We start from the raw sequence: 18,662 nt of genomic DNA, 5'->3' as shown, positions 1-18,662 counted from the left end.
ACGAAAGAGCCTGCAAGAAAAGAGCACATCTCAAGTGAAGATTATCCAGGTGGCGATTCAAGAACAAGGGGCTGGTGGAAGAGGGAAGGAGAGGTTCTCACGGAGGCAGCTGCTGAGTCCTAGGGTGATGGGCTGCTGTGAGATAGAAAAGCCAACAAGCAGCTGGAAATGGTGAGAATGAATGAGGCTGCCTGTGGCCCTTGTTATAAAGCCAGACCAACTTTTGCATGACCCCCGTTCTCCGGATAATGGCCATCAGTGGCCACGGGACGCCATCAGCCTGCACTAGCGGCAACACCAATGCCTTTGACAAATGGCAGCAACCACCGCAGCAGAATCCTGTGGCTTCCACGGGGATACGCAATGTCGTCACAGCACATCAGCAGTAAAGGAGTCATCACACTTTTGAACGACTACAGGTAGCTCAAATATATAAAATGAAATCTCTCTGAATCTAATTAGACAAATCTATCCCATTATTTCTCTTTCTCAAAAATATACCAGCAATTTTTACTCACTTATACTTCCAGATGAACTTTGGAATATACTCAAATTTCTCCCAGAATTTCTTTGGCATTTTAATTAGAATTACACTAAATTTATATATTAATTTATAGAGAAATCACTCCTTTAAATTATTGTCTTGGCATCTGGCACATGTATTTTTCTTTCCACTTACTTGAATCTTCAGTGAAGTTTTTTTCTTCATGTAGACCTTGTACATTTCTTGATCATTTTTGAGGGATATATTATTGGCCATATTATTATTGCATGTCGATCGAAAATTTGCAAATTTTCTCACTGTGCTCTGCAGACATATCTAAGAAAACTGTTGGAACTAAATATGACAAAAATTTCATCCTATCTTTTCTTCTAAAGGTTTTATAGTTTTGTCTCTTACATTTAGATCTATCATCCATTTTGATTTATTTTTGTGTAGACATGAGGTAAATACACAAATTTGTGTTTTTAAATATGACTATCCATTGTCCCACTCTTATTTTTAACACATAATCCCGTCACATTGTTGCAAAACAATGTCACCTGCACAATTTCTATCCCTGGGAACCTAAAGAAATTTCCTTGTGTGGTGGATATATAGTAAATATCTGTCTAGTTGTAATTTTTATTCAAATATACAGACACAGAGTCAAGTTTCAATCTAAAAACTCCAGCCACTTATCTCCAAAGAATTTTCTTGCATTATTGATTGAACAATGTCTCTTTTATGTTTTCTGCATCCTTTCTCTCTGGGACTTCTATTAGTGAGATAGTGGTTTGTAACATTTTAAGACGTCCCAAGATCTCATGGCTTTAGATTTTTGGACTCCGCACTATTTGTTACACATGAAAACATACTGAAGAATCAACTCAGGACAGAATAAAATTTTTCTCCATATGAAAGGATTGATGTGTGTGTATTAGTGAATTGACACATCAAAATGTTAACTGATGAGACAATTTCTTTTTTTTTTTCTTTGCATATTTGTGCTGTTCCTTTTGTAAAATTTATTTTTTCAGTGTTCTGGGATTCATTGTTTATGCACCACACCCAGTGCTCCATGCAATCCGTGCCCTCCTTAATACCCACCACCAGGCTCACCCAATTCCCCACCCGGCTCCCCTCCAAAACCCTTAGTTTGTTTCTCAGAGTCCACAGTCTTTCTTGGTTCATCTCCCCCACCAATTTCCGCCAACTCACTTCTCCTCTCCATCTCCCAATGTTCTCCATGTTATTCCTTATGCTCCACAAGTAAGTTGAAACCATATGATGATTGATTCTCTCTGCTTGACTTATTTCACTCAGCATAATCTCTTTCAGTCCCATTCATGTTGATGCAGAAGTTGGGTATTCATCCTTTCTGATGGAGGCATAATATTCCATTCCATATATGGGATGAGACAATTTCAATAATGCTCTAGGACTGTTTGAGAAGAGATTAATGCCTTGGGTACTCATATAATTAAAACATAGGTTTGTGCTTCATTCCAACAGCTATTTTTAAATGCCTGTCCCTAGTAACAGTAAAAAGAAATCTGGAAGTTTAAAAATTGTTGATATTAATTAATGTAAATATTAATATAATCACTGAACCAACACACACTATCTTTTCAGGTGTCACTGGACTACTTGTTGGAATATTTGTGGCTCTCCATGGGTTAGGTTTGCTAAGTCAGTATTACCACTTCCAACTTGACCAGATAATGTTGACTAATGAGGATAATAACAATTTTTCTGTCCTTTGAAGATTTATTAGTTTAAAGAGGAAACTTTCCATACTGAATACAGAAGCAGTTTGGTAAGATGACCTACCTGGAAGTATTAGTGTTCACAGATACCATTAGCATAATCAAAGTGGATAAGAAAAGCACGAGAGATAGCAAATTAAAGTCGTAGATGGATGGGGAGAGCTGACTTGAAATTGTTCCATAAGTGCCAGTTCCATACTCTTTCTAAAATGCGGACACAAAGAAAGTGTCTGCAATTACCAGCTGGCTAAATGTTACAAATTATTTGGAGTTAAAATTTTCTGCTTCAGTGAATTTCACAGGGAACTTGTGAATAATATTTACAGTATTATGATAATCCTTAAAGACCCAACCCAGGAGTCTCACCGAGGTATAAATTAGGAATGTGTTACAGAAAGGAGTCACAAGGAACCTTCAGAAAATGAGAATAATTAGAGATCCTCACCCTCTTGAACAGTTGGAGTTGATGTGAACACGATGGTTTCCATGATCTGTCTTACTCAGTTTCTTTTTTTATATTACATACTAAGAACACTATCTATTAAAGTTCTGATGGTTTAAAGAGATGAGATGGAATGAAAGCAGTAAATTCTATCAGCAGAATTCTATCAGATATTGAAACAGATATGTGTGAACATAGGGCTCCATAACAGGCCACTACCAGACAGTTTTAGAATGCGTGAATGGAACCATATTGAGACTTGGACCTGAAACGACCCTTTGACTAACCAGTACCAAGTAGATGCGACTGGGGATTGATATTGGAAACACTAACTGGTTATGATATCTGTGTATACTTGAGCTTAAAAACGAAGTTCCTCTTTTTGCTGGCCCCAGGCAAAGAAAGTGGAAACCCTCCCCATTTTGAAGGTCATGGAAATTTGGGTCTCTCTGTCTATAGGTGTCCTATGCTTTTACAGTCATGCTGTAACTTTTGAGTCACCTCAAGAGAGTTACCCCAGTGGCCATCAACAGGCCATTCATGAGAAATGCTCACTGCTCCATTTGGGGTAGAGGAATCAAAGAAGCACAGGAGGCAAAACTCCACCTGGGAAAAATGATAAAAAGAAAGGTGTAAAGTCTCTAGGCATGCCATGTCAAGGTCTCTTCAATGCGTATTAATATTTTAAACCAGAATCCATCAAAAGGCAGGCACTGTACCAAGTACACGTGGTTTTGGATGGAAATCAAGTGGCTTTGCCACAATAATACAATCTTGCTTTTTTGAGAGTCCCATGTGTTGACTCTGGTCTTACAGGAAGGAAAAGTAACGTTTGGCCGGTACCACCTTTTTTCTTTGTTCATTTGTGTATAGATTCATTTGTGTCTGAAGACTGATGAGGAACCCAGATCCATGTGAAACCCAAACTTCATGCATCAGCATAGTGAACCCACTAATCGGGGAATCGGCAGCAACCCTGTCCTGAACTCTTCCCATCCCAGTCTCCAATGGCTTTCATGCTTCAAATCTAAAGCTTTGCCTTGTTCAAAGAAGTCTACAAAGCAGCACTGTGATCGTGACCCCCCCCTTTGATAAAATAATTCCCCATTGTTCTTAGAGATGAGTAGTACATCTTTAGGTTTCACAGAAGGACTTGTCCTGATTTGGCCTCTCTGGCCCCATTGCTTATGACTCTCCTTACTCTTTTTGGTCTGGCCACATGGCCTTCTTACATGTTCTCTAATGCAATGGTTCTCAGTTCTGGCTTATATTAGAATTACATGTGGAGCTTTAAAAAAAAAATACTATTGCTAGGGCCATACCTTCAGAGATTTTGATTCACTTGCATGGGGTGAGTTTTCTTAGCCTGGGTTTTCTTAGCCAGGGTTGAGAACCACTTCTCTAATGCATCAAACCCTTTTCCCACTCAAGTCCTTAGCACATACTGTTCTACTATTCCAAACACTCTTTCTCCATTCCCTCCACCACCATCATCTCTAGGTTGAAATTAAAACTTTTAAAGTTAAAATTTCCTGGATATCCTTTACTAGGTAGCTTCCCTTAGTAATTCCTGTAATTCCTCTTTTAAAACACAACAATTTCTGTTATTTGTTTTAAGTTTGCTTTCCCATAAGAGTAAAGCCAAAACTATCTGTTTTCCTCCTAGCCCCATTGCTTAACATGTCATAAACACTAAAAAAAAAATAATAATAATAAAAATAAAAAAAATCCGATGGTTAATTGAAAATGTCTGTGTCCTGGGAATTCAGCCTTGGACAGATATTAAAGAGCTATTTAGTCCCCCATCTTTCCATAACAAGATTCTTGGCTGGGAAGGAAGATTTATAAGGATGGCAAAGACTTTTTGATGAGGGAAGTGTGTATTTGGGGTCCCATCTTGAGCCTAGACCCTGTTTATCATAAGATCCTAAAATGTCTGGAGAATTGGCATTATAGGCCCCTTTCTTCTTCCTGGAAGAAAGCTTCCAAGAAAAGACAGCTGAGGCACAAAACTAGTTTAAAGAAAATGACCCATGTAGAAAGATTGAGTCAGTTCTACATTAAGCCCAGTAAACTCTCTTTCAAGGATTTCTCTTACCAATCTTCCTAGGAGTGTAAGTCATAAGTGAAAACTAAAAGAACCACAATACTGAGAGTGTACAGTGTGGTTATGCTGGTTCTGGTGGCTTCTGCAGTAGTGGAAAGTAATTTAACTGGCTTTGGGAGTCAGGGAGGAGCTAATCCTGGGTGTAGCCTTCAGATCTCTCGGTATCTGGCCTTGCCGCGGTTGGAGGGATCTGAGAATATCAGCGAAACACCTTCGGTAAGGCACCAGCAAGACAGGAAGCCAAAGACGTAAAGGCATTAGATATTCATGACCTCAATTCAGATTCTATATCTCCCTGAATTTTGGAATTTTGTTATTGTTGAAGAAGAGAGGATTCTAGTGAGCTAGAGATAAAGGAAAATGTGCGAATTCACATCATACTGGAGAAGACCATGTCCATGGTTCCCTTTGAGCATTCCTGGGATTGTTCGAGAATTACTACAGGGGAGTTCAAATTCCCTCAGAATAATGATTATTATGGTAATACCATTTCCCCCAGGCTTAGGTGGCATCAGAAACACATCATGTATGTGATTTGAAACATCTGAGGTTTAAGGAACTAGTCAAATTGGCATGACTCCAATTTCTCTGGCCAAGAATGACAACAGATAATGAACAAAAATGTCAATGATATAAGATATATATAAAAAGCAGATGGTCAGTTAAAAGAAGAAAGCCAAAATAATAATTATGGAAGCTTAAGGCGCACCAGCCTGGTCCTAGAACCTAGTATTATGAAATATATTACAAAGTACAGGTTTCCAGGATTGTGACCATTTCATCATTTACTGTGGGTTTCCAATGGAGAGCCATGGTGATTAAGGAGTAATTGAAAATGAGATGAAAGAGAATTTATCCATATAATAGACATTAAAGCCAGAGTGATAATCATAACTCCCCAGAGGAGGTACTGAAAATTTCTGGGAACACTGCTGAGCATGTTACAGAGCCCGAACATAAGAAAAAACCTCACTGGGGAAAGCAGGTGAAATTCCCGGACAATTCCTGTAACGTACTTGATTGACATCACTACAGAACCAGCTGATAGATGTTAGACAATCCTTATCACTTGCCAATGTGCGCACTGGCTTCTGGCATTCCGCTAACATTGGCGGTACCTATGGTGCAGGCAAAAGCATGTCCACAACCAGGAGGGGACAGGCTGTCAATCAGTTATTCGACAAAAATGTGATGCCAAAGTAATATGAGAAGAACGATAACCTGGTGATGGAGTCGTAGTCACAAATTTGGCTCCATGAGAAAAAGAGAAGCTAGCTAATGGATGGGAAGCTAAGGTCCATGTTATTATAGATCAACTAGTTGGCAATTTGTGATGGAGAAGCAAGCTCCATAATTAAGAGGAAATAGTTCACTTAAAAAGTGCTTCTTGGGGTGCCTTGGTGGCTCAGTGGGTTAAAGCCTCTGCCTTTTAGCTCAGGTCATGATCCCAGGGTCCTAGGATCAAGCCCTGCATCAGGCTCTCTTCTCACCAGGGAGCCTGTTTCCCTCTCCCCCTCTCTCTCTGCCTGCCTCTCTGCTCACTTGTCATCTCTGTCTGCAAATAAATAAATAAAATCTTCAAAAAAAAAAGTGCTGCTCAATCCTGGCTGTACATCACAATCATGAAAGCCGTGGTTTGGTTTGGTTTTTAGTGGCTGGTCTTGAATACAGACCTATTCATTCTCTAGAGGCATATATAAAAGGTTTTATGAGTTCTCTAAGTCATGATAACATGCAATATGGTAATAAGCAACATAGCAAAGAATTATTCTCTTAAGATTGAGTAGGGTCATGTTTGCTGTTGTTAGGAATCAATGGTGGATAGGGATATAAATATTGTAGAGAATGGGGCACTTGCGTGGCTCAGTCAGTTGAGTGTTCAGCACAAGTAGTGATCTTGGGGTCATGAGATTGAGCCCTGTGTAGGGCTCTGCGCTCAGTAGGGAGTCTGCTTGAGATTCTCTCTCTCTCCCTCTCCCTCTGCCCCTCCCCCTGCTCATGCACTCTCTCTCTCAAATAAACAAATAAATCTTCTTTCAAAAAATATTTTAGAGAAAGAAGAATAACTCTTGCACCACTGTCTGAGCCCAGCCCAGAGAGGGAGGAGTTAGGAAATGTTCTGTGTGCTCTCACCAGGGACGGTCATGACAGCGTACTTGTGTCTACTGGGGACATGCCAGTTTTTAGTTCAGATCCCGAACAGGAAGTTTCTCTTACTGTCCTAGTCGGTTCAGTCTGGTTTAACAAGATATCACGGACTGGGTGGCTTAAACAATGGAAATTTCTCACACTTCTAGAAGCTAAGAAGGCCAAGATCAGAGCACAATAGATTCAGTGTCTGGGCGAGGTTGTTGCTCTTCCTGGTTTTCAGATGGTCATCCGTCTTCTCCTCGCATCCTCACGTGGCAGAAAGAGAGAGAAGGCGAGCTCTCTTGCATCTGTCTTATAAGGGCATGAACTCCATCTTGGGGTTCTACTCTCGTCACTGCATCTCAACCTCATTATCTCCCAGAGGCCCATCTCCAAATACCGTCGCACTGGGGATTAGGGCTTCAACACACAGTTTTGGAGGGAGCACAAACATGCAGTCCACAATATGGACTGAAGAGACAGGCATGGAGCCCTATCCATGAGAATAGCTCTCGCACCCCACAAAAGACAGGACATAGATCCCAAAGGGCATTCAATGCTGGAGTCAGGGGAGGAGCACTGAACAGACAGAAAAGGGCTTTCGTTAGGGTAATAGGTAATCAGTGGCGGCAATTACACATGCATTAGAAGGCGTACGTGCCCTTAGAAATGGCGTTATTACACGGCAGGACCTAAAAATGAACTTTGAGTTATTTCAGAAATATAGACTGAGATTTTCCATAAACAGTACTATTGGGTCTGAGGCAAGGAGGTGCCATTGCAACAGAGGCTTGTGTAACAAGACAAGGATGCACGCAAGGGAAGAGAAGCTCTTCTAGGCTTTCTCCAGTGTCTTCAGTAAAGAATCAGGACGTCTTAATGGAACCTCACTGATTGTCACTGATAAGTTTAAAGAGCTGTGCACTGACCTTGACGTGGTTCTCCTTCTATGGCGTGAGACGTTCTTCGGTAAGGCCTGACTTAAATCCTCCTGTGGGTATTTTCTATCAAGAGACTCCCCACTGAGTGGATTGCACTGATCAGTGACAGTGGTGGGCAGAGGAGCTCCTGGTAATGAACATGGCCGACAAAATTTTGTCTGGAAGTGTTCATTACAGAAACACAGTGGTTGGCGGAAAAGGCCACCGTTCAGGCCAAGATGCTATCATGGATTTAAATTGGTTTGTTTTCAACGCTGCGAACTCTTGGACTCGTGTTCCAGCCCAGTCTCTGGGAAGGAGAGAACTCCATGGGATGCCTCGCAGGCCTGCTAACACTGATTCTTTCCTTTTTCCTGATACTTCCAGGAGAATATAGCTGCCTGCCTATGGGACGTGTACTCAGGCCTGTTAGGTGACCAAGCCATGATCCTTGCTATGAACTCCAGGTAGGCTAAAGCTCTAACACTCCCCCATTTCACTGACTGCGCATCTTCAAAATGCAATAGAGAAAAATCACAGTTGTGAAAAACAGAAAACGGCTCCAAATACCACCATCCCAACTCAGCAGTTACTATTTCTTTCTTTCTTGCATTCTTCCTCACTTCTTCAGTACTGAACGGATCCGCAGGTAGTATAATTATTGTAGGCTAATCGGATTTTCTGTAATATTTTTCCCTTTGGTATTATGTCTTAAGTTTTTTCCCTACATGCTCATATTTTCGTTTTAATGGCAGTATAAGATTCCCCAATTTTGAAATTATATTTTATTTTGTCAATAATATGATAATCATCTTTGTACATAAAAGATCGTATCTCCTCTGAAATATTTTTTTGAAATAGAATTCTGAGGGTGAGATTACCAATTTAGATGACAGGCAACCACAAAAATGGCCTGCTGCTGGGAATCCTAATTGGCGGACAGCCCTCACTGCTCCCTGACCGTCCAGGCAGCCTGGTGGGATGGTCAACTCCAGTGGGTGACTTTGAATCTCAGAAACCCATCAACCTAGCTGAACCCTTCTTAGAACTTGCTATAGTCTATATACTTTCTAACCCTCCTTCCTTCCTTCTCTCCTTCTCTCCGAAATCTCATGCACCTCTAATCCTGTTTTGGCATCTGTTTCCCAAGATCCCAAACTATTGCAGATGGGACTGAAAACCTACTTAGAGCTTTTAGTAAGGAGTCAGTTTGCTGTCCAGAAAAATGCCACTAAAAATCCCACTTCAAAGCCTAGTCACCAGAAGACATAGATCCTTACATACATTTTTCTACTTTACTAATTTAATAGGCCCAAAATTGTACCTCATTATTATTTTAATTTGTATTCCTTTCAAAAAAAAAAGCAAGACCTAATATTTTCTGTATGTTTATATATTTATGAATTTTCTCATGTGGGAATTTTTTCGTGGTCTTTGCAGCTTCATGAGGATTTCCCTTTTGGCATGTACTTAGTAAGTGTCTCATGACATTTCTATGGGGTTAAAATTTTTTGTTCTTATCTTCTCAGAATTGATTTTAGCATCATTGCTATTTTTTCTTTCACTTTTTTGTATGACATCTGGTATAAAATTAATTCTATATCACACTTTACTAATGTTCACTTTCTCCTAGTTTTCTGTTCGTTGATTTTTGTTACCCTCTAGGCTATAACAGATATTTTTGATGTTATGAATGAATTTAAATTATCTTCACAGTTCCATTATGCAAACCAGAAGTCAAGAAACTTGCCCTATGGGCTAAATCTGTTTTTGTAGTCTCCTGGTTTTGTACATTCTGAGAGATAAGAATGTGTTTTACATTTTTTTTTTTGACAGAAAGGGAGTGAGAGTGGGGAGAGGAGGGGAAGATAGAGAGGGAGAGAGAATCCTAAGCAGGCTCTGCGCTCAGTGCAGAGCTCTACGGGGCTCTGTCTCGTGACCTTGAGATCATGACCTGAACCAAAATCAAGACTGGATGCTTAACAGACTGAGCCACCCAGGCACCCTCCCTCTTTTTTTTTTTTTCATTTTTAAATAGTTGGGGGAGGTTTAAAAGGAGGAGGATATTTCACAACATGCAAATGCTATGTGAAATTCAAATTCCAAGGTTGGTAAACAAAGTTTTGTTGGAATACAGCCACAATTATGTATTTATTCATGCATTGTCTATGACTGCTTTTGCATTATATGGCAGACCTGAGCAGACATAGGCCATTTGGCCGGCAAAGCCTCGTATACTTGTCATCGGGACCGTCACAGAAAACATTTGTTGATCCCAATGCAGATAACACTGATTTAAAGTGCTTCATTCCCAAAGGCTTGTTTAAACTCTGAATGCTTTTTTACATTCATCTGTATAAGGGAATACTTACGTGCTTAAGGGTTCCAAGCTGTTCTTGAGGATTTTGATGGCAGCGGTCGATACAGGAATGTACACCTGCAATCAAATTGTATAGAACTAAATACACACACACACACACACACACACACACACACACACACACACGAGCACAAATAAAACCGGGGGGATCTGAACAAGATGGCTGGGAGGAATCACTATCAATACCCGGTCGCGATACTCTGCTATAATCGTTGGAGAATGTCACCACTGGGGAAAACTGTGGGAAGTATATTAGATGTTTCTCTTTATCATTTCTTACAACATCATATAAAGCTATAAATATCTCAAAAAAAATTTTAATTTAAAAAAAAAAGGCATTCTAAGAACACATTCTGATCCAACATGAAATATTCTCAATAGATTAGTGCCACATTCGGCCAGGGAGGGGAGACAAGAATATTTAATACTGGTATTTTCTACTCCCATATTAGATATTCTCTAGAATTTACATTCTCTCCCATTGTTTAGAATTTTATTGTGGTGCCACCACTAAACTGTTTTGACTTAGTGCTGTTTTATAATAGATTTTATTATCTGACTGAACTAGGTCTTCCTTATTTTCTTGATCACTTCCAGCATGGTAACTTTTGATAATCTCTCCAATTTAGTTTTCTAAGGGGAAGGTCAATGTGTTTTATCAACTTCTGATGAAAATGTCCTGAAATTTTAATTGCGCTTTCAGAGTTTGTAAAATAATTTAAGAATAATTGACATTTATAAATGATGTTCCTATTTATAAATCTATCTTTCTAATTATTCAAGTTATGTTTTGTATTCTCCCTTAAAAGTTTGAGGTATTTTTAACATAGATTCTGCACATTACTAGACTGATTTCTTATTTATATTGTATTTTGGCTCCATCCTTCCCCAATTTTATTGTTTGAACAGCAATTTCTGATATGCTGGGATACATGTGGGATTTTGGGGGGATATATTTATCCTGTGTTTGAGCTCACTGAACTATTTTTATTAGACCATGTCTTATTTGAAAAACAACAAATTCTAACACAGTATTTTAAAATAGGAAATTGAACCCTTATGTTGTTCCTGTTTTTAATAAAAACTCATACACGACTTCTCAATTAGCAAAATGTTGGTTTAAATAAAACTTTTTAAGAAATTATTCAAACTACTCATTCTCCTTAAAAAAATGATGTTGCTATTTATTTACTACTTTTTCAAGATTGATTAATGCATGATTTTTAATTTAATCTATTATAGGTATGTGTTAATTAATAGTTTTTAGGCTATTGGTCCATCCTTACATTCTGATGATAAATCATAATTGGTGTTATAATGTTATTTTATTTTAAAAATTATTATTCTAAAAATTTAAACTTCATACTCATAAATGAAATTTGTTAGTTTTTTTTTTTAATCCCAGTGTAGTTAATATACAGTTTCGGGTGTACAATCATGTGAGTGATTCAGCAGTCCCATATATTACTCAGTGCTCATCAAGAGAAGTGTTCTCTTTTTTTAATTTAATTTTTTTCATTGTTCCAAAATTCATTGTGCACCACACCCAGTGCTCCATGCAATACGTGCCCTCCTTAATACCCACCACCAGGCTCACCCAACCCCCCACACCCCTCTCCAAATCCTCGTCGTCTATTTCACCCATCCCCCCACTCACCTCCTCTCTGGGAACTATCTTTAACCAGACTCTAGTTAAGAGTCTGTTTTCTCATTTGTCTCTTTTGATTTCTCTTTGTATGTTTGTTTTGTTTCTTAAATTCCACAGATGGGTGAAATCATATGGCATTTATCTGTTTCTGACTGGCTTACTTTGCTTAGCATTATACTCCTTAGATCAATTTATGTTGTTGCAAATGTCAAGATTTCATTCTTTCTATGCCTGAATAATATTCCATTGTATATATACACCATTTCTTCTTTATGCATTCATTTATCAATGGACACTTGGGCTGTTTCCATAATTTGGCTATCGTAAATAATACTGTTATAAACATAGGGGTGCACGTATCCCTTTGAATTAGTGTTTTCATACTCTTGAGGTAAATACCCAGTAGCCCAATTCCTGGACTGTAGGGTAGTTCTACTGTTAACTTTCTGAAGGACCTCCATACTGTTTTCCACAGTGGATGTGCCAGTTTGCACTCCCACAACAGTGTGAAAGGGTTCCTTTTTCTCCACATCCTTGCCAAAATCGGTGGTTTCTTGTTGATTTTAGCCATCCTGACAGATGGGAGGTGATATCTCATTAGAGTTTTAATTTGTAGTTCCCTGATGATGAGTGACGTTGAGCATCTTCTCATGTGTCTGTTGGCCATCTGGATATCTTCTTTGGAGAAATGTCTGTTCATGTCTTCTGCCCATTTTTTAATTCACTTTGAGGGGGATGTTAAGTTTCATAAATTCTATATTTTGGATACTAACCATTTATTGGACATGTCATTTGCAAATATCTTCTCCCATTCCATTGGTTGTCTTCTAGTTTTGTTAGTTGTTTCCTTTGCTGTGCAGTATTTTATTTTGATGAAGTCCCAGTAGTTTAATTTTGCTTTTGTTTCCCTTGCCTCAGGAGACATAGCTAGAAAGATGTTGTTACGGCCAAAGTCAGAAATTATGGTCTGTGTTCTCTTCTAGGATTTTTGTGGTTTCAGGTCTCACATTTAGATTCTTAATCCATCTTGAGTTTGTTATTTTGTATGGTGTAAGAAAGTGGTCCGGGTTCATTCTTTTGTATGTAGCTATCCAGGCTTCTCCCAACAGCATTTGTTGAAGAAATTGTCTTTTTCCCATTGCATATTCTTGCCTCCTTTGTTAAAAATTAATAGACATGTAATTGTAGGTTTATTTCTGGGTTTTCAATTCTGTTCTATTGATCCACGTTGTCTCTTTTTGTGCCAGTACCAAGATGTTTTGATTACTACAGCTTTACAGTCCAGAATTGTGATACTTCCAGTTTTGTTTTTCTTTTTCAAGACCATTGGCTATTCGGGGTCTTGTGATTTTATACAAATGTTAGTATCTTTTGTTCCACGTCTGTGAAAAATGCTGTTTTTGCATCTATGTTCATCAGAGTTGTTGGTCTGTAGTTCTCTTTTTTGTGGTATTTTTATCTGGTTTTATATCAGGGTAATGTTAGTCTCATAAAATGAATTCAGAAATTTTCCTTCCTCTTCTACTTTTTTAAAAGTTTGAGAAGGCATTAACTATTCTTTAAATGTTTGGTAGAATTCACCTGTGAGGCCACCTGGTTTTGGCCTCTGGTTTGTTGGGAACTTTTTGATTGCTGACTCATTTTCATTGCTGCTTATCAGTCTGTTCAAATTTTCTATCTCTTTCTATTTCTGTTTTGGTAGTTTTGTGTTTCTAGGAATTTATCCATTTCTTCCAGGTTGTCCAATTTGGAATATAATTTTTCATAATATTCTAATTATTTGTATTTCTATGCTGTTCATTGTTATTTCTCCTCTTTTTAATTTTTTTTATTTGAGTACTTTCTCTTTTCTTGAGATGTCTAGCAAAAGGTTTATCAATTTTATTGATTTTTCCCAAGAACTTAGCTTCATTGATCTGTTCTATTGTGTTTTTAGTTTCTATTTCATTTATTTCTGCTCTAATTTTTATTATTTTTTTCCTTCTGCTGGTTTTAGGTTTTGTCCATTGTTTTTTTCCTAGCTCCTTGAGGTGTAGGTTAGATTGAGATCTTTCTTGCTTAAGGTAGGCTTGTTTTGTTATATACTTCCCTTTTGCTGCATCCAATGATTTGAACCATTGTGTTTTCATTTTCATTTCTCTCCATGTAATTTTTTAATCTCTTTTGTGATTTCCTGGTTGACCCATTCATTGTTTAGTAGCATGTTATTTAACCTCCATGTTTTGGTGCTCTTTCCAGATATTTTCTGGTGGCTGATTTCTAGTTTCATGTGTGATGATCAGAGAAAATGCATGGTGTGACATTGATCTTTTTGAGTTTGTTCAGACTTGTTTCATGGCCCATTATGTGATCTATTCTGAAGAATGTTCCATGTGCCCTTAAAAAGAATGTGTATTCTGGGGTGCCTGGGTGCCTCAGTTGGTTAAGCATCCAACTCCTGATTTCAGTTCAGGTCATGATCTCAGGATCATGAGATTGAGCCCCAACTCAGGCTCTGCACTGAGAATAGAGCCAGTTTGGGATTATCTCTCTCCATCTCTCCCTCACCCCCTGCCACTTGCACTCACTCTGTTTCTCTCTCTCTCTAGAAAATAAAAACAAAAAACAATGTGTATTCTGCTATTTTAGGATGGAGTGTTCCGAATATATCTGCTAATTTTATCTGATCCCTTGTGCCATTCAAAACCGCTGTTTCCTTGTTGATTTTCTGTTTGGATTATCTATCCATTGACATAAATGAGGTGTTAAAGTCCCCTACTATTATTGTATTACTATCTATTAGTTCCTTTATGTTTGTTATAAACTGTTTCATGTATTTGGGTGCTCCAATGTTGGGTGTATAAATATATACAATTGTTATATCTTCTTGTTCAGTTGTCCATGTTATTATTAGATAGTGTCTTTCTTGGTCTCTTGTTACAGTTTTATCATAAATTCTATTTTCTCCAAAGAGAAAAGCCATTAGTATGGCTATCCCGGCTTTCTTTTGTCATCTATCTGCATGATAAATGTTTCTCCATCCCCTTGCTTTCAATCTACACGTGTCTTTAGGTGTGAAATGAGTCTTGTAGGCAGCATATAGATGGGTCTTGTTTTTAAATTCACTGTCACCCTATATCTTTTGTTTGGGGCATTTAGTCCATTTACCTTCCAAGTAACAGGTGTATTTATTGCCATTTTGTTACTTGGTTTGTGGTTGTTTTATAGCTCCTCTTTGATCCTCTCTTCTCTTGCTCTCCTCTTACAGTTTGCTGGCTTTCTTTAGTGACATACTTGGATTCTTACTCTTTACTTTTTGCATATATATTACTGGTTTTTGATTTGTGGTTACCATTAGATTTGTATATTACATTTCTGCATACGCCTTACACTTAAGCCCATTCTTTGCTCCTCTCCCCTCCACATGTTTGGTTTATGATGTAATACTTTACCTCCTTTTATTTTGTGGGTCCCTTGACTGATTTTTATGGGTAGACTTATTTTTATTGCTTTTGTCCTTCCTACTTTTCTTACTCTTACTTATGGTCTTCCTTTTATAATCATACAGTCTCCTTTAACATTTCCTGTAAGGCTGGTTTAATGGTCATGAACTTCTTTAGTTTTTGTTTGCCTGGGAAACTCTTTATTGCGCCTTCTCTTCTGAATTATAGCTTTGCTGGAGAGAGTATTTTTGGTCACAGATTTTTTTTTTTTTTCCCCTTTCAGCACTTTGAATATATCACGCTACTCTTTTCTGGCCTTCAAAGTCTCTACTAAAAATCTGCTGGATAACGTATGCGGTTTCACTCGTATATAACTGTCATTTTTTCTCTTGCTTTTAAAATTCTCTCTTTATCACTACGTGTTGCCATTTTAATAATTGTGCGTCCTGTGCGGACCTCCTTGGGTCCTTCTGCGCCACCGCAGGAGGTGCTGTGGCTTTACCTTCTGACTGGTATGTGTCATTATCTTCCTCTCGCCACAGGCCAGAGTCACCTTGGAGCAGCGCTGGCCATTGCTGGCACTGCTTGCACATTGTCAGGCTTGCAGCCCCTGTGTGAGCGGGCCGAGAGCGACTGGAGTGGACATGTCCCCGCCAGTGGGATGGGCTGACTGGGGGGGGGGGGGGCTCCCAGTTTTAGCAAGTTGTGCATTAGTCTTCCATGGGGTTGCTGCCACCCAGGGAGACTGAGGTCCCACAAAGTGGGCCAGGAGATAGTGTTGGCAAGGTTTGGGCCCATCTTCGAGGGCAAGGGACAAAAGGCACCAGGACTGCGGCAAGCTCAATTGGAAAGGACACATCCACTGAAGCTGGGGGCCTGGGGAACCTTGGTGTAAGCAAGTCGGGTAGTGAATGCCTGTGCAGTGCTGGTTCCTGCAAGCGGCTGTGTGTTTATGCTGAAGGGCAGGGGAGGGGAACGGCACCCGCTAGCTCCTCAGTTCCCGGAGAAGTCCCTCAGGGATCCTGCCAGTTCCTCTGTTCCTGCAGGAGTTCCCCAGTGACTTCTGTCCCTCCAGGACTTGATCTGAGATTAGTAAATAACACTCCATCCCAGAAGCCCCAAGCATTTTTCAAACAGCTGCTTTTATGCCGGATCTTCACGGGCTGTTCATCTGCTATCCCTTTAAGGGCAGAGACTCTGCTTTCCATTGTCCTCTAGGCTGTCCCAGAACCAAGCCTGCTGATTTTTAAAATTCCAGGCTTTAAGTCCCATGGGTGGTCAGAACTCATGAAATCTGGCGTCTCTAGTTTTCAAAGCCAAATGTCTTCCCTGTAGGGGCTTCCAGTGTTAGGGTCCTTTTCACTCCTCTCTCTGGGCCTGCAAGCTCCGTCCCTCCCACAGATGGCCCATGGTCTGTTTAGCTCCCCACCAAGTCTCTGCCCTTTCTATCCTCTTATATATGGCCTTTTTACCTTTAGTTGTAGAGTTTGTTCTGCCAGTCCTTGAGTCCTTTTCTGGATGACTTACACTGATGTGGGCATTTTCTAGTTGCAAATGTTGGACAGTGTGAGCTTGGATCCTCCTCTTCTATCAACTTCCCAGCCTTTCTGGAATTAGTTAATATTTTTGAGATTGTCTTTTATTATAAATGTTTTGAATAACCAGTTATAAACAGATCCCTGATTACCATTCATTGGTGGTTCTTCTGAACTTATAAGCCTATTTACTGTTTTATGTTGAGGTCTGTGTGTACATCTTGCCTGGGTGAATTAACTAGAATTTACAGAATAGTACTACACAAAGACAGATAATAGATGCACATGAAGACCTTATGTACTAAAATAATACTTTAGGTACCAGATAGTACTTGGCCAATGTATGACAAATAAAATCTGGAAATATGACAAATTTCTGGAAAAATGACAAATAAAATTAAAGGAAGACAATTATGACAAACAGATCGTTCTGATATCAGTTCCACCACTCCCAGATTTTGTGACTTTGATGAAGTTACTTAACTTCCCGGTGCCTCAGCTTCCTTGTCCGAAAGTTGGGCATCATGAAAGTACTCACCTCTCAGTATTGCCGTGAAGACGTACTAAGATGATGCATGCCGGGCAAGTAAAATCCCTAGTGTCTGGTGATAAAGTCCTCAGGATCAGTGCTGCTTGACCTATTTTAATTCTCCTTTGGGAAACTGATGAAACTTTTGGACTACCCACCCCACAAAATACACACAGACACGTAGAAACAAAACTTGGTATTTTATAGGGCTCACCAAAAGGCAGACCCTGGATTAGAACCTTCTGTTTCATAATTTTTTTTGTAATTTTATTTTATTTTTTTTCAGTGTTCCAAGATTCATTGTTTATGCACCACACCCAGTGCTCCATGCAATCCCTGCCCTCCTTAATCCCCACCACCAGGCTCACCCAACCGCCCCCGCCCCCCAAGACCCTCAGTTTGTTTCTCAGAGTCCACAGTCTCTCATGGTTCGTCTCCCCCTCCAATTTCCCCCAACTCACTTCTCCTTTCCTTCTCCCAGTGTCCTTCATGTTATTACTTGTGCTCCACAAGTAAGTTTAACTTTTTTTTTTTCTTTTTGGTCTACCTAAATGTGTTGAAAGTCCTCCAGGCAATAATTTTCCTTTAATTTTAAAAATTTATTATAGATTTTGCTTTTTGTATGTTGGCCAAATATTATTTGGTTCATAAAATTTCACACAAGCTATATCCTCACATATACCTGTTTAATTTAATAATATAAATCAGTCTTAGTTGTTTCTATTAAACCCATAAAATAGCTTACTCCTTTTTTTTTTTTTTACTTCTGTAGGCTTTCTTAATATTTAGTTTCTCTTTCCTCTTTTTTCTTTTTTAAATATTTATTAAATTTGCCAGCATGGATCATTATATTTATTATTCCCCTTTCCTCATTTCATACTTATTCATTTTGTTTATGCCCTTTATTTGTTTGATTATATTTTTAGTAGCTTTAAAATCTGGTTACATGTTTAGTTTGCCATTTTTCTCTCATTTTATTTTTTTATTTTTAAAAAAGATTTTATTTATTTATTTGAGAGAGAGAGAAGGTGAGTGAGAGGGAAGGAGAATCTGAAGTAGATTCTGCACTGAGAACCAAGCCCAACCCAGGGCTCAATCGCACAACCACAAGACCATGACCTGAACCAAAACCAAAAGTGGGATGCTTAACCAACTGAGCTACCCAAATGCCCCTTATTTTAAATGAGAAAAATTCTAATGATGTTCAAGTATTTTTAAGGACTTTGAATTTTCTCATTTTTAAAATAGATTTCTCATTGTGATTTGAGAATAAAACATATATTTACAAATATGATATGA

At 38.8% G+C, this 18,662-nt stretch overlaps 1 protein-coding gene across 1 annotated transcript in view; it reads left to right on the top strand.

Moving 5' to 3' along the window:
- The first annotated feature begins 248 nt into the window (after window positions 1–248).
- The window catches only part of MROH9 (maestro heat like repeat family member 9), a 96,189-nt gene continuing 77,775 nt past the window's right edge, over window positions 249–18,662 (top strand). Inside the window, exon 1 of the mRNA XM_045982310.1 lies at window positions 249–385. Within this exon, the coding sequence (XP_045838266.1) occupies window positions 249–385 (137 nt within the window). The remainder of the gene's footprint in view (window positions 386–18,662) is intronic.

This window comes from Meles meles, chromosome 17 (genome assembly GCF_922984935.1).
Source record: "Meles meles chromosome 17, mMelMel3.1 paternal haplotype, whole genome shotgun sequence".
NCBI lineage: Eukaryota > Metazoa > Chordata > Mammalia > Carnivora > Mustelidae > Meles > Meles meles.
Note: the sequence above shows the minus strand (reverse complement) of the source record. Positions and strands in the feature narration are given on the sequence as shown.